Here is a 24,376-nt window from a genome sequence, read left to right as displayed (position 1 = left end):
TGTTGATTGTTTCAGGAGAGGAGGGAAGGCGAGGCAACTGGTGAACAAAAAGCTAGTAGAGAAATACATGTGATGAATGAAAGCAGACAACTTTCCAACAAAACGGAGTGGTTAGAGTATGGATTCGCAACCACATGGAGTGCTTGAGGCAAATGATGAAGGGACAAATGAAAAAGTTGCAATTAAAGGGAAGATAGCTAAGTGCATGAGGGAGAAAAGAATCAAAGGATATGACGATAGGGTGAAATTAAATAAGAAAGAAGGAAGTTTGTGAGGAGCATAAACACCAGCATCGTCAGTTGGGTGGAATGGCTGGTTCGGTACTGTAAAGTTCAATCTGCAATACAATCTGGTTTTAGAGAAGTCACTTTTTCGAAGGGCAGTAGAACTCACATGAAGCATTGTGTTCCAGCACTTGCAGAAGACAGCAACAGTACTAGAAAAAATTTCAGAAAAAGCCAAGAACTAACTACATTACATTCTTTTCACTCCTGAGCCTTTGCTGTTATAAGTTAAACTGGTAGGAATGATGTGCTTGCAAGCAAGCAGTTGCACTTAGTTGACACATAGGTTTATTTGATGAAAACTACTACTCCATGCAGTAACAATTGTTGTGGAGCTGGTTTGTGCTATGTCTATACAGTTTCTAATGGGCATGTGAGTCCACAGTACAGAGCTGTTATGATTGAGTACTGAATTGGAAGTTTTACTGAGAGAGACTCAGTATTATGGGGAATGGGAATGTGTCAAGCAGTGGGACATACTCTTCTGAGTTGAGTCAGAGTACATTGTCAAGGGGCAGGATGGCAAGGTGCTTTAGTCTGCATCTGTCAGTGACTGCACCTCTGGAGTGCTTGATGCTAATCCTTCCAATTAAATCTGGAAAATGTTCAACCCTTAAGTAATTAGTGCTAGTGCAGTCATTGCTAAAGAAGTTCACACAAAAAAGCAGAAGAGGCATCAAAATCTTTAAAGTTATTAAAGTCTATTGATTAGCCACGCCACACACAGACACTTTTGAAAATGACATAGGATTCCAGGCAGGCCCATTTGCAAACCAAAGCTTTTGAGTAAAACGTGGGCCATTGGAAATGAGCTTCAATCCTCCCAGGCACCATGTAACATCACTTCCCAGCTATTAGTTCAATATTAAAAGGTCATTGTACCTCTTTAGCAAGAATCATGAGATTTTGCAGCACAGCATCCATCGATTCAGTTACTTCTAATGCTGCACTAGGATTAGTGGTCAATCCTTTCTGTAAAACATGGACAGAGAATTAAGTAACAAAGTAAATGCAGACACTTACCCAGACACAGACACACACCCAGGCACATCTACAAACACACACAACTACAACCATACACACATCCAAGCAAACCCACATACGCACAAACACACACACAAATTTGCATACATATACAAACACACATTCCAACACATCCAGATACCCACAAACACACACACCAGGGGGAGAATTATCCCCCTGTCGGAAGGGTTGTGCAGGGGTGTGCGGGGGGGGGGGGAGCGTGGGCACGGACCGGATCGGGTCCACACCATCATTTTATGTGGGTGGGCCAATTAAGGCCCGCACAGCATGACATGCGCCTGGAAGTGCCGAGTGCTCCCTGAGTGGGCAGGGGTTCCTTGTGTTGGGGCCTGCGCTCTTTTGCGCATGTGTGCGAAAGAGTGCAGAAATCTCCCTGAGGCACGGAGCTGCCTCAGGGAGATTAGTTGAAGTTCCCAAAATTTTAATAAAGAAAAGAAAAAATTTTAAGACATGTCCCCTCATGTGACACAGACACAATGTCACATGAGTTGGGACATGTCAATGAGCATTAATGAAAAAATTTATGGAAGTTATAAGCCCGTGGATGAGGTTTCGTGAAAAATGTGAAGGTCGCCTGGGCTCTTTGCCTTCCTGCCAACCTTAAGGTTGGATGGGCAGCTCAGTTCGTTAGTTTAATTGATATTTAAATGGCCTTAATAGGCCTTTGGCAATTCGGCGGGTGCGCAGCCGAGTTCACTGTGCACCCGCCAAACTGAAAATCTATATGACGCATGGTGGCGTTGTGACGCCTGCTCGATGTAGCCCCCTGCGTCATTTTACGCCATGGCGAGTGTGTCCCAACCCCGCTCACTGAGCCGAAGATTCAGGCCCAGGTGATTTTTAACCTAAGGATTCATTGCGATACTGCTTTTACACCCCAGCCAGGGTGCAGCGTCAGTGCTGAAGAATTCCACACCACCTCTTTCCCTTCCCAGTAACACTGGGAAACTGGTGGACACAGGACATTAGGCAGAGGAAACACGGCTTTAAGGTGCCAGTGGCAACAAGGTCACTCTGATTAGCCAACAACTAGAGTATTATGCCCAGCTCTGGTCAACACGTTTTAGGGGGGATCTGAGGACCTTTGAGAGGGTGCAGAAGGGGTTTACCAGAATAGTCCCAAGGATGAAGGATTTTGCTACAAGATTGGAGAAACTGAGGCTGTTCTCCTTGAAGCGAAAGAGATTGAGTCGGGATTTGGTAGAGGTATACAATAATATGACAGATTTAGGTAAGGTAGACTAATAGGAAAAGCTATTCTCATTAAACAATGGTACAAAGACTAGAGCACACAGATTTAAAGTTTTGGGCGAAAGATGCAAGGGTAATGTGGGGAAGAGCTTCTTTATGCAACAGGTGGTAATGATCTGGAACTCTCGACCTACGAGGGTGGTGGAAGCAGTGACGATCAATGATTGCAAAAGGGAATTGGATGGAAACTTGAGGGAAATAAACTTGTAGGCTATGGGGACCAGAACGTGGTTACGTGACTGACTGGATGGCTCCAGAGCGAAGTGTTATGGACTCGGTGAGCCGAATGGTCTCCTTCAGTGCTGTAATGACTAGGGATTCCCAAGCTCAATTGCTCCAGCCAATAACGTCCGACAGGTTTTGCCATACTCTGTGACGAATGGGTTCAATGACTTAACTTACTTGCGTTAACTTTACAATATCCAGATTGGAAAAGAACGCTCGTTCGACTCTTTTCAGTTCTGCCTCAGAGAGAGTGCAAATGAGAGATTGAGCGTTAGTGGCTGTGGAGCGATCTCCAATGATAACAAAGTCCTCCAGTTTCGGACCATTGCAAAGGTCCTTCAGCTGTAATCCTTGCCCCTCTGTAATGACCTGAAATGAATGACGAATTATTTACTGTTTGCTGCGCTGGAGGTGCATAGAAATTTTTAGTGACCTTGTGCTTAATGTCTTAACAGTGGAATTGCGATAAGTGCTTTGTGTAACAAAGTAAGTTAAGCCAAAGTCAATTATGATTAAAAGGATGGAAAGTAGGCTTAACAATAAGTAAACTAAAATTGTATTATTAGGGACAAGAGTGGGCCCTCCAGCCCTCAAATCTGCACCACCTTTTAATCAGATCATAGCTAATTTTTCTCTCAATTCCATTAACCTGCCTTTGCTCTATCTCCCTTAATATCCTAACACCACAAAAAGAAAGTAATTTTCTAAAGCTGTAATGACTGAATGAACAGCCAAATAAAAATTGCTTTCAAGTCAAAATTTATTGTACTATAAATAACACTAACCAACAATTTAGCCTTACACAATTTGCAAAGTCCAACAGCAACCAACAGCAAATTCCACAGTGTCAAATTTTAAAACATAATGATTACACAAATTATATAGTGCAATGTGTTAGTTACAAGGTCATTATAACCTCATCAAGTGGCTGAAATCACACCATAAATCATGAACACTTGTTCCAGCAGCTACCTTACCCTTGAAAATTAGATTACAGCCTTAAAGTTATTCCCAGAAAAGTCATAGAAAAAGTATATAGCCGACTTCACATAAATTTATAGCTAATCCAAGCAAAGAGTCATTCCCCATCCATTACACTGGAGAGTACCTTACACAACCATAATATTTTTGATAGTAATGTGAATACAGAATAGAATTAATTTATCTCCATATTTCACATGGGGTGGCTGAATGTTAAAGACAGTTAACCAATATTTATACTGTTATTTTGTCCAATAGTTGATGTGCATATATAAAACGCGCAATGAGTTGTTGATTGGATGTTTTAAATGATCTCTTGATCTTCGAGTTGGCATTAGCTGCTTTGAACTGCAGTGTATATAAATTCTGCTCCAAGCAGGATCTCTCATAACAAAATAGTTATCTCTTTATTAGGGTTCACTTGTAATGGTGACAGGCTTGGCTCAGGTGACAGTGTTCTTAAAAGAAAGTTTTGCATTTATATAGTGCCTTTTGTGACCACAGGAAGTCCCAAAGTACTTTCACAGCCAATGAAGTATGTTGTTAGTGTTGTATCTATTGTAATGTCGGAAATATAACAGCTAATTTGCGTATAGCAAGGTCCCACGGGCAATAATTTGTTGATGAACTAATAATCTGTTTGTGTGGTGTTCTTTAAGAGATAAATATTGGCCAGACATCATAGATAACTCCCCTGCTCATGGGATCTGCAACATCTGCCTGGAGGACAGATGGGGTCTCGATTTAACATCTCATCGGAAGGTGGTGGGCTCAAGCCTCTCTCAAAGACTTGAAATCACAATCTAAGCTGATGCTTCCATGCAGATTGGGAGTGTGTGCCACTGTCAGGTGAGATGTAAACAATGGACTTATTTATCTTCTCACATTGACGTGAAGGATTTTGAAGCATTTTCTGAAAAGAACAATAATCGTATCCTGACCGTCGTTCAACCTTCAACCAAGACCAACAATAAAATAAAGATGGATCACCTGTTGCTGTATGGGAGACCTGACTCTGTGCAAATTACAAATTACTCTTTGAAAAATTACTTAATTTGGCTGCAAAGTGCTTTGTGGTGTTCTGAGGTTGTGAAAGGCGTTATATAAATGTAAACTCTTTCTCTTGCATTTCATTAGAGGGTGGTGGAAAGATAATTCAATTTATACCTTGCTTACACATGCATATCTTCACCTCTCAAACCCTCAACCATTGTTGCCTAGGACAGCAGATTCATGGGAATACCACATGCAAGTTCCCACCATCCTGATTTGGAAATATATCACTGTTCCTTCATTGTCGCTGGATTAAACTCCCCACCGAACTGTTGTAATATACCTTTAAGGGATAGGAGCATGCTATCACTAGAAGGGAAGTGTGTCACATGATTCAGTATCGATTTCACTATGGCCTGTGTGCCATGTGCTCTACTCACAGGCCAAAGTGACACTGAGACTGGATCACATGACACACTTCCCTTCTAATGATGGCATGTTCCTATCTCTTAAAGGCATATTACATCACTAGAAACACTGTGGGGAGTACCTCCAAGGACTACAGCTGTTCCAGAAGACGGCTCACCATCACCTTCTTAAGGGAAATTAAGGATGGGCAATAAATGCTGACCCTGCTATCAACACTCACATCCCATGAAAAAAATTTTTAAACTGCCTTGTGGTGCAGTAAATCTTGAAAAAGGAAAATAATACAAGTGGATTAAATGGAAGCACCTCATTCTAGATATTATAATCTTCTGTACATTATATATTTAAAAAAGACTATTTTAAATCAGAGTTATAATCTCTATAACAGTGGCAAATGAATTTGGGTGCAACATGATGAAAAAGGGGCAATAAGATTATACAGCGAGTAATGATCACAGCTACTAACAATTACATAGTTATTCTGAATGATTTTAAGTCAAGATTAATGAAGCAGGGTTAGAGGGTGGAGGGATAAGTGAAACAGAATGAATAGTTGCTCTTTGTCCAGCCTTCAAAAAAGGAATAGCCTGATCTCTATCTTAATTCCATTTACCAGCCTTTATTCCGTAAATCTTGATACCCTCATCTAACAACAATCTATCCATCTCAGTTTTTAAATCTTCAATTGACCCAGGCTCGGAATTATTCTGGCTCTTAGGCCTAGACACGGCACGGCATTAGCACTGCATGCATTCACAGAAAAGCCTGATATTAGGCCTAGGGCCTCATCTGAGTGAGCTGCTAGGCTGGTCGTGCTACTATATTTCCTTCTCCAGGAACTGGGTTTTGGCCACTTACCTCATGGGCATCATTTTAGAAGTGGGGTTGTAATGGTCAATTGGGAAGAGGAGGGGTAATAGTTAGGACGATGGAGTCAGAAGATGAGGGAGGGCGAAGGAGCCCCCTTGCTCCTCAGAAAGGGCCCCATGAGGGGCCACTGAAGGATCCTGACTGGGCAGATGCCTGCCCTGCTCATTGGTGTCTAATTTTGCAAAGCAGTCCTTACGGTGTTAAATCCCTAAATAGCAGATTCCAGGAGCTTAATGCATGTGTTGCATGTACAACCAGGACATCTATAGAATGGCAAGTTTAGTGCTGCACAGAGGGCTCAGGCAGTCCAATATTTAAATCAGTATGTTTTTTTTTCCTTTTTGACACCCAAATAAATTGGCTGCTATCCCCCTATCTGTCCTTATTTACATGTCTCTTTTATAAATTCCTGTGGCTGCAATGGTGTAGGAAACTATATGTAAACTTGTCACACTGTAATTCTACTACAGCAGCCTCACTATCAGGAGGATGTAATTATTGTGTGACAAGTTTACATAAGCAATTTCCATTATAAGCGTGAGCACAGGAAATTGATAACAGGAAAAAGCTGGCAGGAAGTGCAAGCAGACACAAGGTTTTCTGATTGGTGGTACGTAGCATGCTGAAGCTGGGATTATTGCACCTCTCTGACGTCCATTTTCTTACCTTTCCAAAATTTACATCAGCATCCAGGATCTCATTCACTGTATAATGGTCAAACGACATGTCTTGATACAGAAATTCCGACAGCGTCTCATTCTCAATTAAGAAGTCCTGGAGTCTGAGATCTACATACAAAAGATGATGTCGTTAGTAAGCAAATAACTTGATCTGGGCCAGGCGTTACAATCAACATGTGGTAGCGTCAGACGAAACCACACGTCCATCGGAAAAAAAAACGCATCCATCAACAGAAAAACCTAACGGAGCATCTGGTCTCAATGGTAGCAATCTCACCCCTTGGTCTGAAGGCTGTGGGTTGACAATTCAGTGCACTACTGGGGGAGCCCTGCACTGTCAAACGTGCTGTTCATCTGATGAGATGTTATGCTGAAAGGTCTCAACTGCCTGTTCGGGTTGATATAAAGAAGATCCCATGGCACGATTCAAAGAGAATTCCACTGCTGAACTGGCCAACAATTATCTCACATTCAAAACCCTCAAAAATGGATAAACTGACTTGTTTTTAATATCTGGAATGCATCCCTTGAAAGAACGGGAGGAGCAGATTGAACAGAGAATTAGATATATACTTTACAACAAAAAAAAAGTTGCAGGGTCAGGGTAAGAGCAGGGAAGTGGAGTTCTGTTGAAGGGTCATGAGCACTCGAAACTTCAACTCTTTTCTTCTCCACCGATGCTGCCAGACCTGCTGAGTTTTTCCAGGTAATTCTGTTTTTGAGTGGAATTCAATCCCAGCTCTTTCAGAGAGACAGCAGAGGCACAATGGACTGAGTGTTCTCTGCCTGTGTTCTATGATTCTAAAATCTCATTGCTGTTTGCGTTAAGCTACACTACAACTGCAAATTACAACTTCGGATGGAATTTGAGGTTGCATTTTCACTGCCGGCTTCAGAACCCCGGAATCAGGCTCAAATGGGGGTCAGAAGCGCGCAGTGTATGTGGAACAGTTGCTCGTTGTGACTTTCCCCCGATTGGCCAATTAATGATCAGAAGGAAGGCTTGCCAGTCCAATTAGGGATGGGAGGGCAGGCTTGTGAAGCTGGAGGACCAATAGAAGGCCTTCCAGCTGGAAAGAAACAGCAGGATGCAATGAAAGGTAGGTGAGGGAGAGGGCACTTCAAAATAAGCCCTCCACCCTCACCCTCCCCACAAATTTACATTAAAAAATGGCTTTTGCAGTCAGGCCCACCAGTGTGTGCAGCAGAACAGAGGAAGCTCTCCATAGGGCAGCCTGCAGAGCTGCTTGCACTCAGGCTGTCAGCTCGGGAGATCCTCTAAGCACATCTGGAGCATTGTCCTCCAGTCTGCTGCCGAGCGGCTGCCTCCAGGCAGCTAAACTGGCTGGCAACCTGAAGGCCAAGTGAGCATGCCTGAATAGGCCACCCGCCACGTAGCAGTGAGTAGCCCTGCCGTGCCCCTATCCTGCCTCAGGAAAAATGGCTCGGTAGCACCATGGAGTCGGGGAACAGGCACGCTGGCTGGCAGTACTATTCTTAGCACCCAACTCTGTTCCCGACCCTCGGAGGGGGTCTGAAAATCAAGCCCCACTCCTAGCTCTGTGTGATTTGGGATATTCTGAGGATGTGAAAGTCATTAAACAAAGGGTAAGCTCTTTCTTTCTGGTTTGTAGGCAATCTCTGAAACCGCAAAATTAATTCATGGAGATCCTTTATAGCACCTAGTCTTTTCTTACGGCTAAATACTTATGTCAAATATGTTTACAAAATGCAGCTGCTGCTCATTGACTCCCTCCTTCAGCCCTTTCCAATAAACATATGCACCTTAATCTATTCTGAGACTTTGGTCAAGGGAATTGTTAATAATAAAGATTGGCACATTTTTAAAAAAAAACTCATTATACTCCAATGCAGCTGAACTTCCACCAAATAAAGAAGGAACATTAAAAAAATCCCTGACAAAATGCCAACTAATGAGGTAAGTGCATATTCGTTGAATAATTTTGCAGGGTTAATATAGTTCACACGCTGTCTAAATCCAAAGCTTAGGCTCCAACAGAGTCTAGTTAATATTCAGAGGAGATACACGCATGAGGCATTCCAGTGACTTGTCTTGACTTGTGAGCTGACCGACAGTAACCCCACAGCCTGCACACGCTTGCAGGGTTGGTGCTGATTTTATGAAGGACATTACAAATTCCTGCTTTAGAAAAGGTCTCAAACTTCCGAAACTGATCGGCAGCAAGGAAGGATACAAAACTGCCCCCAGGAGTTCTTTTTTGTGACTGTTGCACTGCTTAAAAGCACTCTAATTATCATTGAGTGAGTGAGGGTTTCATTCAGAATGGCCACACACACACACACACACACACACACACACACACACACAATTGTACACTTTTTGCATGCATGATAATCCCAGACTTTAGATTACCTCAGAACAAAGTAACCACACCAAATGCTTTGAAAGGTTTCGCCTGTCAGTAAATGGGTGGAGGGTATCAGACAGGAGATAGAGCACAGAATAACAACATCCCAACTCCCAGCCATTTGGCAACTGGTGCAAATAGCACTCAAACGTGAAAAAACAGCTCTCCATCTGCTTCTGACATTCTGAAAGGGCTTCACTCCACTTCTTACAGGACCTGTAATAATAACAGTTTGAATTTATATAGTGCCTTTAATGTAATGAAAATGTTGCAAGGCGCCTCACTGGATTGTTATGAGAAAATAATCGACCCTGAGCCACATGAGTAATGCGGGGATAGCGTGGGGAAAATGACACTGAAGTAGAAGGTCAGCTATGATCTAGTTAAGTAGTTGAGCAGGCTTGAGGGGCTGAATGGCCTACTCCTGTGTTCCTATAAAGTGGTGATGGAAAGCTTGGGCAAAGAGGGAGGTATTATGGAGTGTTAAAGGGCGAGAGAGGTCAAGTGTAGGGAGGGAATAGCAGCTTGGGCCAAGGCCCCTGAAAGCATAGCCGCCACCAGCCACCACCAGTAGAATGAAGGAAACGGAGGCTTCATGTAAAATAAAAAAATACATGTTGATGTTTTATAAATAGATCCGGGCACTCCAGCTCAGGAGAATTTGTGAAGAAATAAAGGGCACCATTTGCCGTATCGCTGGAACACAACTTCTTCAGCCAGTCAGCACTTCTTTTGTGTTGCTGCGAAGTGCAGAGTTTGGCAACACGCCCAAGTCTGGCAGCTCAGCTGATTGAAAAAAGCAACATTGCTCATTCCCCAGCGTCAGGCTGCATGAAGGAGGAAGGAGGTTACTGTCGGTCATTGCTCTCCAGCCTATATTTGCTGCTATCAGATTACACGCCAGCTTTGTTCTTTTGCCTGGCGGATGGAGCCTGTCTTGCGATCTGAGTCACTTCAGTTTGCTGCCAATCAACTGGACTGAAAATGCTCTTTTGTTATCCGCATGACAGCTTCCCAGCCAAGGTGGCAGAAGCTCTCTCGAACTTTAACTGTTTACAAAGGCACTGCATGATGTTCAAAACAGTGTTAAAGCTTTCTTCAAGGATCATCATACAAACCAGAAGCCATTAGTGATGACAAAGAAATTTGAATGTTGCTACCTCATCTGTTTACAATAGCATTTTGCATTTGTTTAACACAGTAAAACATCCCAATACACTTCAAATTAAGAGAGAACTTGCCCACTGCTCCTGACCTTGCAACCTCTAATATTTGCCTACCTAGGTACTACCTCCCTTTCCTCCTCCACATTCGTGGGCAATGGAAGCCTCCTCCACTTTGCCATATTTTCCATATTTCACTCCCCCTCTGCTATTCTACAGTAACAGCTTACACCACCTCTATGTTAATCCTTTGTTTCCATATTTGCCCCATTTTCACTTCCTTTTGCCTTGCACCATCATCCCTTTTGTCAATTAAGACCTTCTCTTTTACACCCTATCCCACCCTTTAGTACTTACCCTGTGTTCCCTTGGCATCTCTAACTCCCTCATCTGATTTTCCGATTCACGCTCCCAGCAGTTGAGAATTCTGTGTCAGGTCCCCTACCTTGAAAAATATGCTCAAGCTGTATAGTCATCTGATAATAGGCATCTGGAATTAAGCTTGCCAACTGTGATTGAATGTGTTCATACAGGTTTCATCATATGACCTGCCCTCAGACTCCAGCCATTAGTCAGCCAATACATCTAACCTTGTGACATATTGTCTTCCTACACCAATTGGAAAACAAAAAGACTCATTAACCAATTGGATGATTCTTGGCCGTTAGCCAAACAGCACTTTTCCCCCCAATTATCAATATTTTTATATCTGATAAAGTGAAATGCTCAAAGAAAATGACATAAGAAATTATATCTTTTTTAATGCCCCAATGATTTTATTCTCCAGGATTGCAGGCAACAGTATCCCGGAGATTGGTCTTCAATTGCTGGAAACTCCGAACCAATCCTGGGGGGTTGCCAACCCTATTTGGAATACAATTCTCTCCAGTCTGTTCAAGCCCTCAAAGAAAGAACAAAAGTTACTTAACTTATATAGCGCAATAAACATAGAACTGTCCCTGGAAGAAACCCCACTTCATGTGGAGGAGCCAGTAGTATATTGCTTACTAATAATGATATTTGCTTACACCTTACCAGGTCAAATATCCCAGAATACAACTACTCTGCATTAGCAATCTTCCATAAACAATCAGATGAATGACTAGCTAGTCCATATTCATTTGGGTGGTCAAGGGAAGAATGTTTCTTGAGATCTTTAGCATCTTCCTAAACATGAGATCAACTTCCTCTTAGTCAAGTAATTCCCTTGGAAGTTTTAACATTTCCTGACTAACCATGACAGATGAGGCATTGGCTTGTACTGCCATAGCTGGCAAGTTCCATAAATAATTTTAAAAGGGAGTTGGACAAGTACCTGAGCATGAGGAACTTACAGGTTCACAGACAAAAAAATAAACGGGGATGTGGGACGAAACACGAATGTGCTTTTGGACAGCCAGCACAGGCACAATGGACTGAATGGCCTCCCCAACTCCGCAAAGTTTCATTTATTCTCATAAAGCACCAATCAAGCAAATGATCCCTTTCTGCTGAGCGCACGAGTCAGCTGAGATCATGAGCTCATCAACTTCATGCATAGGCACGTGTTAGAGGGAGTACAGTCAGCAATCTTCACAATCGTCCCCAGCCTCTGTGATCTCAGCCTTAAAACACTGGCAGACTGATTACACAATTGTGTGCAGCTGTATCACAAAAGATAAAATTCTGTCAATGTTTGAATTAAAAAGAACCATTAAAGGGTAAAAAATACCTGGAAAAACTCAGCAGGTCTGGCAGCATCGGCGGAAAAGAGCACAGTTGACGTTTCGAGTCCTCATGACCCTTCAACAAACATGAGGACTCGAAACGCCAACTGTGCTCTTCTCCACTGATGCTGCCAGACCTAGTGAGTTTTTCCAGGTATTTCTGTTTCTGTTTTTGTTTTGGATTTCCAGCATCCACAGTTTTTGCTTTAACCATTAAAGGGTGTTCTTTTTACCGTAATAAAGCAGTGTGGGTCCTGGCTCCCTAGTATTGCCTCATGGGGAGGGGATATATTGCATTTGATAGTCTTATTGTGGGCTCACAATAGCTTCGCCTCTAGAGTGAGGTAGGAGCCCAGGCTTGAAGAAGTCTTCAGGGAATTGCTGGTGGAGTTTGATGCAGACACTGTATGTAGTAATTGCGTAATGTAGTAATTAAAGCTACAGTCACTACATTCCTTGAAGCTACAATTACTACACTGTACAATGTGCAAGTGTAACCGTTCCAACTCTGAAACGTTTCCAAATAGTGTAGGGCTTATATGCTTCTCAAGTGATGTTGGCTCTAGTGTTGCTGCAGTGTCTTGTAAACAACTTTAAAAAGAATCTATACAGGCTCAAGAGTAAAATGTAGAGCTTAAAAAGGTCAATTGACCCATTAAGTCCAATCCTTGCTCAAAACATGCAGAATCCAGCCGCACTATTGTCTCCCCACAACCAGTTCCTGGGGGCTGAAATTTGCATATACGCTCCTTGATCCTAAACATATGCAAACAAATGCTTAGACTCCCATCACGCCCCTTCCAAATCCCACTTTATGTGGAGGACCTTTCATATTTTACAGGAGTCACCATTTTCAATTTGTTTGCAACGCATTTGTGGAGACTTCTATCGAGACAATTTTGAGGTAAATTATCACGGCAGGTTTCTGGCCAGTCATAGACGCTTCATAAAGGTGCCCTGTAAATCCCAAATATATTCCCCTTCATTTTGAAATGATCCACCACCACAAACAGTTGAACTGAAGGGAAACGAGTTAAGCTTAGTGAATTCAACTAAGTGCGAGTCCAACAGAAAAGCACAGAAGATAGATGGAAATGGAAAAATTATATAATTCTTGATTAAAGTAACATCACATGTGTTTTTGGTTTAGAAAATCAACCCATAAAACAATAGGAATTTTTCCAGTTGCCAAATTGCTGTGCTTGGAATGAAACTCTGCTCTTTCTCTCAGTATCTAAACAGCAACAACCACTTATAAACGGCCCTTGGCAACTCCACTAAATTTGGCCCCGGGTGACCCACTTTTATGAAAAAGAAATAAGGGACAATTTGACCATGAATCAAGAGATCAAGAATAAAAACTGGGAAATAAGAGAACTGATCCAAACTGTTTTCTCCTTCTCGGAATTAAGTGGGTTGGGGGGGCTTCTTTTCCGTCGCTTACAGATTCATGTTACCATATGCTGGAAACTTCCCAGCTATAGCTTGATGGAAACAGAAACAGAGAGTTCCGATCTAACCAACCCCCTTAGATTATCAGAGGAATATTGTCCTGCAACAAGCATGAGGACTGCTGCAGATTTAAGTCTCTGCCATGCCTTTCTCACCAATTATGTCAACTCATCCTGCTCTATTTACAATTGTGACAAAAATGATTTGTATTTGTAGGCACTGTTACTGGCAGTGAAGTACGTTTAAAGTGTAGTCACTGTTGTAATGTAGTACAGGTCACAGCCAATTTGCACACAAGCTCCCACAAAAAGCTATGCAACAACGGCCAGATTTTCTGCTCTAGTGAATGTTGGTTCCGGATGACTCTTGGCCAGGCTACCAGGTGAACTCCCCTTCTCTTGTTCAAAATGGTGCTGTGAGAAATTTTACACCCACTTGAGAAAGATGATGGGGTATTGGTTTAACATTTCATCCAAAGTATGGCATCTCTGACAGCGCAGCACTCCCTCGGTACTGCACTGGCGTGTCAGCCTGGATTATGTGCTCAAGTCTCTTGGGACCCAAGCGGCCAAAGCCATGCTTAACATCAATAATTTGTCTTACAGTTTTTCGCTCTCGTTTAAAAAAATTCAAGTAGTGCACCTTACATTGTATAGGCCCTTGTTCAATGGGAGACTGTGTGACAAAGTGACATGTCAGGTTTTTGGGTCTGCAAACAGTGAATTTGCAGGCACCATCAAAGATCCCCAAGGCAAGCGGTTGCCGGTTGATCCAAGACCCGGCAGGGCCTAAAAACAAAAAAACTGCGGATGCTGGAAATCCAAAACAAAAACAGAATTACCTGGAAAAACTCAGCAGGTCTGGCAGCATTGGCGGAGAAGAAAAGAGTTGACGTTTCGAGTCCTCATGACCCTTCGACAGAACTTGAGTTCGAGTCCAAGAAAGAGTTGAAATATAAGCTGGTTTAAGGTGTGTGTGGGGGGGGGCGGAGAGAGAGAGAGAGAGAGAGAAGTGGGGGGGTGTGGTTGTAGGGACAAACAAGCAGTGATAGAAGCAGATCATCAAAAGATGTCAACAACAATAGAACAAAAGAACACATAGGTGTTAAAGTTGGTGATATTATCTAAACGAATGTGCTAATTAAGAATGGATGGTAGGGCACTCAAGGTATAGCTCCAGTGGAGGTGGAGGGAGCATAAAAGATTTTAAAATATTTAAAAATAATGGAAATAGGTGGGAAAAGAAAAATCTATATAATTTATTGAAAAAAAAGGAAGGGGGAAACAGAAAGGGGGTGGGGATGGAGGAGGCAGCTCAAGACCTAAAGTTGTTGAATTCAATATTCAGTCCGGAAGGCTGTAAAGTGCCTAGTCGGAAGATGAGGTGTTGTTCCTCCAGTTTGCGTTGGGCTTCACTGGAACAATGCAGCAAGCCAAGGACAGACATGTGGGCAAGAGAGCAGGGTGGAGTGTTAAAATGGCAAGCGACAGGGAGGTTTGGGTCATTCTCACTTATCACCCCACCAGCCTCCGCATTCAAAGGATCTTCCTCCGCCATTTCCGCCAACTCCAGCATGATGCCACCACCAAACACATCTTCCCTTCACCCCCACTATCGGCATTCCATAGGGATCACTCCCTCCGGGACACCCTGGTCCACCCCTCCATCACCCCCTACTCATCAACCCCCTCCTATGGCACCACCCCATGCCCACACAAAAGATGCAACACCTGCCCCTTCACTTCCTCTCTCCAAACCGTCCAAGGGCCCAAACACTCCTTTCAAGTGAAGCAACATTTCACTTGCATTTCCCCCAACTTAGTCTACTGCATTCGTTGCTCCCAATGTGGTCTCCTCTACATTGGAGAGACCAAACGTAAACTGGGCGACGGCTTTGCAGAACACCTGCGGTCTGTCCACAAGAATGACCCAAACCTCTCTGTCGCTTGCCATTTTAACAATCCACCCTGCTCTCTTGCCCACATGTCTGTCCGTGGTTTGCTGCATTGTTCCAGTGAAGCCCAACGCAAACTGGAGGAACAACACCTCATCTTCCGACTAGGCACTTCACAGCCTTCCGGACTGAATATTGAATTCAACAACTTCAGGTCTTGAGCTCCCTCCTCCATCCCCACCCCCTTTCTGTTTCCCCCTTCCTTTTTGTTTCAATAAATTATATAGATTTTTCTTTTCCCACCTATTTCCATTATTTTTAAATATTTTAAAATCTTTTATGCTCCCTCCACCCCAACTAGAGCTATACCTTGAGTGCCCTACCATCTATTCTTAATTAGCACATTCGTTTAGATAATATCACCAACTTTAACACCTATGTGTTCTTTTGTTCTATTGTTGTTGACATCTTTTGATGATCTGCTTCTATCACTGCTTGTTTGTCCCTACAACCACACCCCCCCCTCCACTTCTCTCTCTCTCTCTCTCCACGCCCCCCACACACCTTAAACCAGCTTATATTTCAACTCTTTCTTGGACTCGAACTCAAGTTCTGTCGAAGGGTCATGAGGACTCGAAATGTCAACTCTTTTCTTCTCCGCCGATGCTGCCAGATAGGCAGAGCCTGCCTACCTGCAAACTATCCAGAACAGTGGTAATGTCCACTTGACCTTCCCACGTCCAGAAGAAAGATTAACTTCGATCCATATATGGGCATGTTTTACTTGTGCGCAAATTTTGTGGTTTCCTACCTATAGCCTGATTATTGATTCAATACATATACCTGTTGTCAATGAAGAGCTACACTGATTTTGAGCAGTATCTGCTTAGTATGAGAAATGCATGTCTTTGCATGATTTTGAGCCAAAGGAATGGGAACCAACCATTCAGTCCCTCAAGTTTACTTTGTCATTCAGTTAGACCATGGTTGACGTGTAGCTCAACTTTACTTACCCAAATTAGTTCCATATCACTTGGGCAGAATTTTACAGCGCTTCCCACTGGTGGGATTTTCCAGTCCCCTCGAAGACAATGGACTTTTGAATGGCTCACCATATTTTCCAGCCCCAGCACAGCCACAGCAGGGCAGTAAAATTTCACCCCTTTCTGCCCTTACTCAACAAAATCTAGCACCTACGGCATCTTGGAGGAGAGAATTAGACTTCCTGTAGCTTTTGTGTGAAAAGTGCTTCCCAATTTCCCTTCTAAATAGCCTGGCATTAATTTTAATATCATATCCCCCTGTCTTGGTTCTCCCAACAGAGGAAATAGTTTCTCTTTGCCTACCCCATAGAACTATATTAACATTGATCGGATCACTCCCGAGTCCTCTATATCCCGAGGGAAATCAAGGCTCATTTATGAAACCTATAAGTGAACCCTTCTAAGCCCCAGCATCATTCAGATACCCCCTCCAAAGTCAATGTATCCTTCCTGAGGTGCGGTACCCAGAGCTGAACTCAGTACTCCGGATGGCATCTGACCAAGGTTCTGTATAACTGAAGCATCAGTTCCTCTATTTTGTATTAATAAGTGGGAAATACACGGGATATGGGAAAATACAGTTTTGGAAATAGGGTCCTCTTGAAAATCCCAGTAAGCCCCTTTCTGAAAGTGCAAGGCGCTTTGTGTAAGTATGTGTGTTATATATATATTTATATATAAATATTGAGAAATGGAGGTTATTTTTCAATATTTTGGGGAATATTGTGTCATCCTATGAAGAAGACTGTGTGTGCCTGTGCGTGTGTGTGTGTGTGTTTATGATTTAATTAAGCTGGGCAGAGATTACTAGGAGGCAAGTTGTCTGTGGGGTTTAAAACATGAAGAGGATAGAGGTATTAAGTTTAAGGTACAAGTGAATAACTTAGATCTAACATTTGCATTTTAAGATATGTTGAGTTTGTCTGAATATCAAAGGGAAGTCAGAGGTGACAAAAACTATTTTTGTATCTTGCAGGAGTTCCACAGGTAAACAGAAGAGGGTATATTATAATGTATTGACCCGAAAGCAAAGACAAAAGAAAGACATGAAAAATTTTATATCTGGAAGGATTTGAATTTCAAAGAGGTATGAGAACAATGAACCTGAGATGAAAGGGGGAAAAGGTATTTTAGAGTCACAGTGCAGAGCTTAGGGTAGCTGTTGTTGAGCTGGAGCTGAGCTGGGAGCTGCTGGAGCTGGTAGCAAGTGCAGGTTTGAAGCAGTCATCCAGGCAAGCCAAAAAGTCATGGGCTACAAAAAGCAGTTTTATTCTGAAGTTTGGATTTCCACAGCAGAGTGTGGAAGAGAATTACGGGTCATGTAGTATGTCTTTATTAAAGTTACAGCGGTTTACCTTGAGTAATATTACTGGATTTTTACTCTTAAACATCTATAAGGAAGTGTTGCCTGGAAGGTGTTTATTTGTGGGTCTGACAAAGTAGAGAGCCGTTTTGGGGGAATGTTTTGTAAGCCTAGTTTAACTGTGTAATTGCAATCTTGTGTGCTTGAGTTTTCTTTTATTCTTGTTAATAAAATTTTTATTTATAATTTTTAAATTCCCAAAAGTGTTACTGGACTTCTTGCTGCTGAGATCAGTATGTCTTCTTATCATTTTCAGAGTGCAAAAAAAAAGACATGGCCCGTAAGTCAAGTTTTCCTCTGGGATTTTTTTTGCGCAGTAATTAACATCGGCTGTGGTCATAACTATATAATATGGCCTAAATCTTCTGGTTGGCATGTGGGGGTTGGCCCCACTCGCCGGCGCGTAAAATGACGCAGGCGTGCATCCTGATGTCACCACACGTCATTCCGATCTTCAGTTCGGCGGGTGTGCATCAGAGCTGGCTGCATGCCCGCCGAACTGTCAAAGGCCTATTAAGGCCATTTAACAACCAATTAAAAGAATTAACAGAGCTGCCCGTCCAACCTTAAAGTTGGCAGGCAGGCGAAGAGCCCAGGCGGCCTTCGCATTCTCATGAAACCTCATCCACATGTGGGATGAAGTTTCATGAAGTGTTTGCAAATCCAATAAATTTTTTAATTAAAATTCATTGACATGTTTCAGCTCATGAGACACTGTCACATGAAGGGACATGTTTGAATAATTTTTTCCATTTTTTTTTGAAGTTTTAATATTATTAAAAATAATCTCCCGCCTCAGGGAGATTTCTGCGCTCTTTTGCATGCATGCAACTGGGGGCAGCTATCGGCTGCGTGCCCACCTGCGCCCGCTCCCGCTCAGCACCCACAATGGGGAGAAAATTCTCCCCTATGTGTGTCTGTGTATGGGAGCCTACGTTGTGCCTGGGGCTGCATTTGTTTATGTAATTTAAACTCATGATATTAAAATAAACAGTATATGGAAAGTCAGAAATGCTTGAAAACATGTAGCAATGCAGTCGAACCTGTGCAAGGGCAGCAAGGTTTTATACTTTGAGTGACTTCTTCTGGTTCCCACATTTTGTTTTTGAATTTTTGCTTCCTCTCAGCTTCGCACAATAGACAAGAGGAAAAGAGCAGTCACAGCTATTCTGCAAGTCAACATTGTGACAAAGGAAGCGTTCAGGCTATAGGTCAATGGAGACCTGTCAGTGATTCTGCAGAGCACAAAGCCAATGGACAATACTCGACAAAGAAGCAAGAAAAGCCTTTTTTTAAAAAGAGTGAATATAGTTGGGAGAAATTAATTGCACCTTTAGGAGTAGTAAAGTTCCCATTCTTGGGAGCTGTTGGGAAATGTTTGCTTGAAGCACTGCAAAACAGCATTGCAGAATCTAACACACTAATACATTTGGAATGTTCAAACAAGCGTTGTTATGCTCTCCAAGCATTCAGAAAATCCACTTGCCAACATGTAATTTGTAACCATTCCAATTCTCCTGAAACTCAATGATTTCCACCCAATGCTTTGGGTTTTCAATAGAACAGCATTTTTTTTTCTGATAAATAGTTCTTCTCCCTTCCCTTCCCTCCCCAATCTCTCTGGTCTTTCCCCATTAAGGAGGGAAATGTGATAGGAGTTTTTGGGTCCATGCCCAGAAGCACTGGATGATCTAACCAATCCAAAGCAGTAGTGAGGGGATGCAGTATTGTCAAAGGTGATGCCTTTTGAATGAGATTTTAAAATGAAGGCCCTGTCTCCCTATTCACATGCATGTAAAAGATTCCACAGCACTATTCGAGGATGAGCAGGGAATTCTCTTAGTGTCCTGGCCAACATTCTTCCCTCAATAACTACAATCAAAACAGTTCATCATGCAATTCATTCACTTGTTATTAGTGAGAACTTGTTGTGTGCAAAATAGCTGTAGTGTTTTTCAACATTAACAACGGAGGCAGGGTCATTGAATAGTTTTAAGGCAGAGGTAGATAGATTCAAGGTTATCAGGGTTAGATGGGAATGTGGAAATTGAAACACAAGAACATCAGCCATGATCTTATTGAACGTCGGAGCAGGCCAGAGGGGCCGAATGGTCTATTCCTGTTCCTATTTATTATGTTATAATGCTTATGATTGCATTTCATTGGTTGTAAGAATTTTTGGGGCAATGTAAAGGCAAGGGAAGAAGCAAGATACACACATACATATATATATATATATATATATATAGATATATATATATGGCCTAGAAGGGATGCAACTTCAAAACAGCTGATTTAGTATTAATTAAAAAAAAGAAAATATTTATAGTTTAAGAGTTTAGCGCATGGGACAAACAAACCAATTATTTTGGTTTACCAGATCAGGCATAAGCACTCAGCTGATTAATTGATTTGATCCAATGTTTGATGTCAACAGGTTGATTCAGAACTCAAATTAACACTTTCCAAATTAGAAGCTGTTGCATAACCTTAATCATAAAGAGCTATCGTTTACAAGGGTCAATGTACTTACTCTTAAAGAGACCTGGTCCTCATTCCAAGCAATGTTCCTCTCTATTTTAACATAGGCCTGAATTTTAGGGTTGTCAGGCGAGTGCATTCAATGGGGCCAGAAGTGGATGTGATACCTTTTCCTGCCCATGATTGACTCCCAAAAGCGATTACACATGGACTGGCCAATTAACTGCCGGCCAGCGTGAAACATACACTCAGAGAGGCTCAGCAGGGGAGGGGTGGGGGGGCAGGGAGTTTAAAAGGAGCTCCCGGAAGGCTGTTATGCATTGATGACCTGCTTCAGAGAGGTGCTGTAATCTTTAAAGGGGCAGACAACCATGTCGATGTACTGTGCAGGAAAGGATGGCTGGAACACTAGCAACATCTTCTGGACCCGGGACCCATGTCAGCTGTGTTGGAAATGGCTGGAGCCAAGCGGCCCCCCCCTAACTTTTCAGGTGACTATCTGCTGGTTCCACTGGAGGCTGTGAGCATTGGGTGATATTGCTGCTGCGAGACAGAAAGGGTAGGCCTCCACTTGTAACTAAGAAGCCATAGACGGAGGCGGTAATTCTGGTCAATAGCCACAATGTAGTCAGAAGGACCTGGATATACTGCAGGAAGAGGTTTAATGACCTTCTGCGCTCTGCCAGGGTAAGTATCGAGTCCCCATATAACTGTGGAGAGATGCTTTTTTGTGTGTGGCAGCATTTGTTGGGACTCCCAGGTGTAAAATTTTAATTATTTTTATTTATATAAAAAATGTCCAGTATAGAAAAACAAAGTATTCTCCAATTTAAAAAACACACACACACATTACAAGTAAAAGTCCAACTTGGTGGTCACTGTTTTGCCTGGGCTCCATTTGGCACACCTTCCTGTGCCCTTAAAAGACTGCATGTGAGTAGACAGGATGGCTGGCATGTATGTAAGGGTGAATGTGATACCTTGTGATGGGCACCTAAACCTAGGAATTTGGTAGGGAGGCTGGTATGTTCTGGCATGTAGAGGGGGACTAATGAAAGCACTATTGTCCTCACAGTAGGAAAGGAATCACAATGCACAGGAGTAAGGATGAATGGGCAGTGGTGTCCTTAATCTGTCGTTGCTAAGGCAGGCAGACCCTGGAGATAGCTTGTGAATGTGGAGCCAGGTCCATTTGTTGCAGAGAAGCAGGGGATTCGGAGGAGGGTAAGAGTCCAGTGAATAAGGAAGAGATTGGGGTAGGGCATGAGCGATGTAGGGCAGTGGTTGTAAGAGTGACATGTGAAATCCACTGCTCCCCTAGATTCATCCATTCAGAAGTCTTTGCTCAGCCAGATATCCGTTCTGAGAAGCTACCAGAATGCATGCACTCTGAACCGTTAATGCTGTTCGAGAATTACATATGCTTTCCCTCCCACAGATGGAACATCTTCCAGACCAAAGAAGGACCTGGAGGACCCACCTTTGACATCAGGGGATGATCTATAGCCAGATGTGCAGTGTCACATCCTCTCTCTGCAACATGTGCTAAGTAGATACAGCATGTCAGTGGACACGAGCATCCAGAGCAGAAGGCAGTGCACGCTGGGGGTTGCACGTCACACTTGCTTGAGGAGCTGGCAGGGGCACAGAGTCCCCAGGGTGCCAACAATTGGAGGATTGTTGGAGACCTGGACTGTGCTATGCCCCAGGCAGATGATGAGCCTCTGGAGTTGGCTGTTAGGTGGCAAATGCTGGATGTCCAGTGGGATGCATGGGAATATCTACCAGAGATCCCCGAGGGTCTGCACGCCATGGCCTCAGCGTTGGAGGAGTCCATGTGGAGTGTGAGCACTGCATTCACCCAGAGCTCTGAATGCACAGCATCCTCCATAGAGAGAGTGGCAACTCTCATGCAGCGGTAACTTCAGGGACTCAGTCAGGGGTTTCTGGGGTTGTGTTCAGACCGGCAAGCCCACACACTGGCAGGTTAATGCTAATGTGAGTGATGGATGAGGCATCTACTGACTCTGCTGGCATCCTGTCCATCTCTGATGAGCAAGGAGGTTCAAAAAAACCTGATGTTGGAAAACGACCTGCAGCTCCATGCATCTGGGGGCTCCTCTCAGAGCACTCCTGATGATGGTAGTAGCTCCTCCACCCTTTTGCCAGTGACCATCTCATATGAAGAGACCGCGATGGCTGAGGATGCCCAGTTGGGTCCCACACAGGCAGCTCACCACCACCTCCTCAAGAGTAATTAGGGATGGGCAATAAATGTTGGCCTAGCCAGCGACGCCCACATCCCGTAAATGAATTCAGCGGCCAGAGGACGGCTGGCAAAGATATCAAGGCCGACGGGGCATTGGAGTCAACAGCCTGCCTCCAATGCAGCCAGGGGGAAGCACCAAGACGTAGCACTCATAAGCAGAAACTTAAGCCATTATACTCACAGAAGGGGTTTCACAGGTGAATCATTTCTCATTGTCACGTGTGTCACAAATTGCTATTGAAATGTGACATCATGTCAAATAGTCTTATTGTGCTTATGTAATTATTAGGGAGGCCTGGAACTCGTATCTAACACACTGACTGGGGCTGGCAAAGTTTATTTCAGAGGGAGGGACAGGAGCAGATGGTGCCGGGAGGGCCTCAGAAGCCCCGAGCAGTAAGGTGGCGGTCTGTTTGCGATCTTTTGGACTCCTAACTACTGAGACCTACTGGAAAGTCCTCTGAATCAGGGCCTCCCTGGACTCCCTGGCTCCCAGAAGCATCCTCATGGGAAGCCGTCCCAACGTCATCACGCACCATTTTACGATGCATCATGACTGCCACGTGTCCGCACAACAAACATAAAATTCAGGCCATAAGGTTGGCTTGATACAAAATATTTTCAATTGTATGCTGTTGACTATACAGTATTGATTTCACAACAAATAACTCAAACGCAACCAACATAATATTCAGTTGTGTGGTACTCTTCAAGTGTGGGATGAAATCCATATTCAAGGCTCTCCACTTTCAATTCAGTGCACTCTATGGGCAGAATTTTCATGCCAAGGCAGGGGCGGGTTTGGAGGCGGACATGCCGGCAATTTCTCACTATGCGCTGACATGGCGGTCTGCCTGCATGTTTCCACCTCCTACCTATATTTAGGGAGGCGGTTACTTAGGGGCAAGATGGCTACCGGCTGTCATTGACAGGTAGTCAATTAGGCCAATTAACGTGTAGCAATTGAGGGCATTCTTCATATGTAGTCCAGACGTGACTGGAGTCCATAGATGAAATGGTAGTCTTAGCAGAAGGCCAGGGTGGGATGGGGCCAGAGGTGCATCCTGCGCAGCAACCCAGCATGGATCCTCTGGGCTGTAGCCACAGGCCATCCTGTGGAGCGGCTCCTCTTACACCACGCTGAACTGGTTGCTGTGTTCACATTATATTTTGTATCATTTATAGGTCTTCAGACACCTAAACCTTGAGACGCCCTTTTGTTCACCCACCTCCAGTGGCAGGACCCACCACACCCCTGGGGCTGCTGGCTATCCAAAACCTCAGTTGGTCCCATTGGTCCTCCCAGCGGCGGAGCCAGCCCGCCGTCCGTAATTGGACGGAGATCCTGGAGGTAGCCTCTAAATGGCCACCTCCAGAAAAATCTCTTCCGGGGACCCATAATGGCCGCCTCCAGGTTTTCGAACACGACTCAGCTTGGTGTCAGGATCGAGGCCCTGGAACTAAAATTCAGCCCAATGTTGCTATATAAACTATAATGGACACTATTAATCACAAAGGATGCCTTAACACTCAAATGATGTTACCTCTGAGATGTTAGTTGAAGGCCTATACATTTTGGTAACTCCTTAATAGTGATTACAGGTCCTCCATAATATATATGGAGTATATTCAAAATTCTCTTATAAGCTGATATACTGGAAACAATATTGTGACGAAGGAGCATCACCCCTCCAAGTAAATCTATTAAACACTGCATTAGTACACCGCTATAACCATCAGCCAGAGGTCTTATGGCAGTCGGTAGTATCCTTGTCTCTGAGTCAGAAGCTCTGGGTTTGAGTCCTATCCCACGACTTGATGGCCAAGGAAGGTGTGCTTATAGTGCAGTCAAAAATGT

General features: G+C 43.5%; 1 protein-coding gene across 3 annotated transcripts in view; it reads right to left on the bottom strand.

The window, feature by feature from the left end:
• LOC121277075 (phospholipid-transporting ATPase ABCA1-like) overlaps positions 1 to 24,376 on the bottom strand; it is a 164,167-nt gene that overhangs the window by 91,644 nt on the left and 48,147 nt on the right. For 2 of the 3 annotated variants that reach the window (XM_041186029.1, XM_041186030.1), the window contains 3 exons: positions 6,744 to 6,865; positions 2,982 to 3,173; positions 1,167 to 1,256 (listed from right to left, as the gene is read on the bottom strand). In XM_041186029.1, coding sequence (XP_041041963.1) covers positions 1,167 to 1,256; positions 2,982 to 3,173; positions 6,744 to 6,865 — 404 coding nt within the window. Of the gene's footprint in view, positions 1 to 1,166; positions 1,257 to 2,981; positions 3,174 to 6,743; positions 6,866 to 10,667; positions 10,687 to 24,376 lie in introns of those variants that run through there. The other variant, XM_041186031.1, reaches the window with a different exon arrangement.

This window comes from Carcharodon carcharias, chromosome 4 (genome assembly GCF_017639515.1).
Source record: "Carcharodon carcharias isolate sCarCar2 chromosome 4, sCarCar2.pri, whole genome shotgun sequence".
Classification (NCBI taxonomy): Eukaryota; Metazoa; Chordata; class Chondrichthyes; order Lamniformes; family Lamnidae; genus Carcharodon; species Carcharodon carcharias.
The sequence above is the reverse complement of the archived record's forward strand: the minus strand, read 5'-3'. Positions and strand labels throughout refer to the sequence as shown.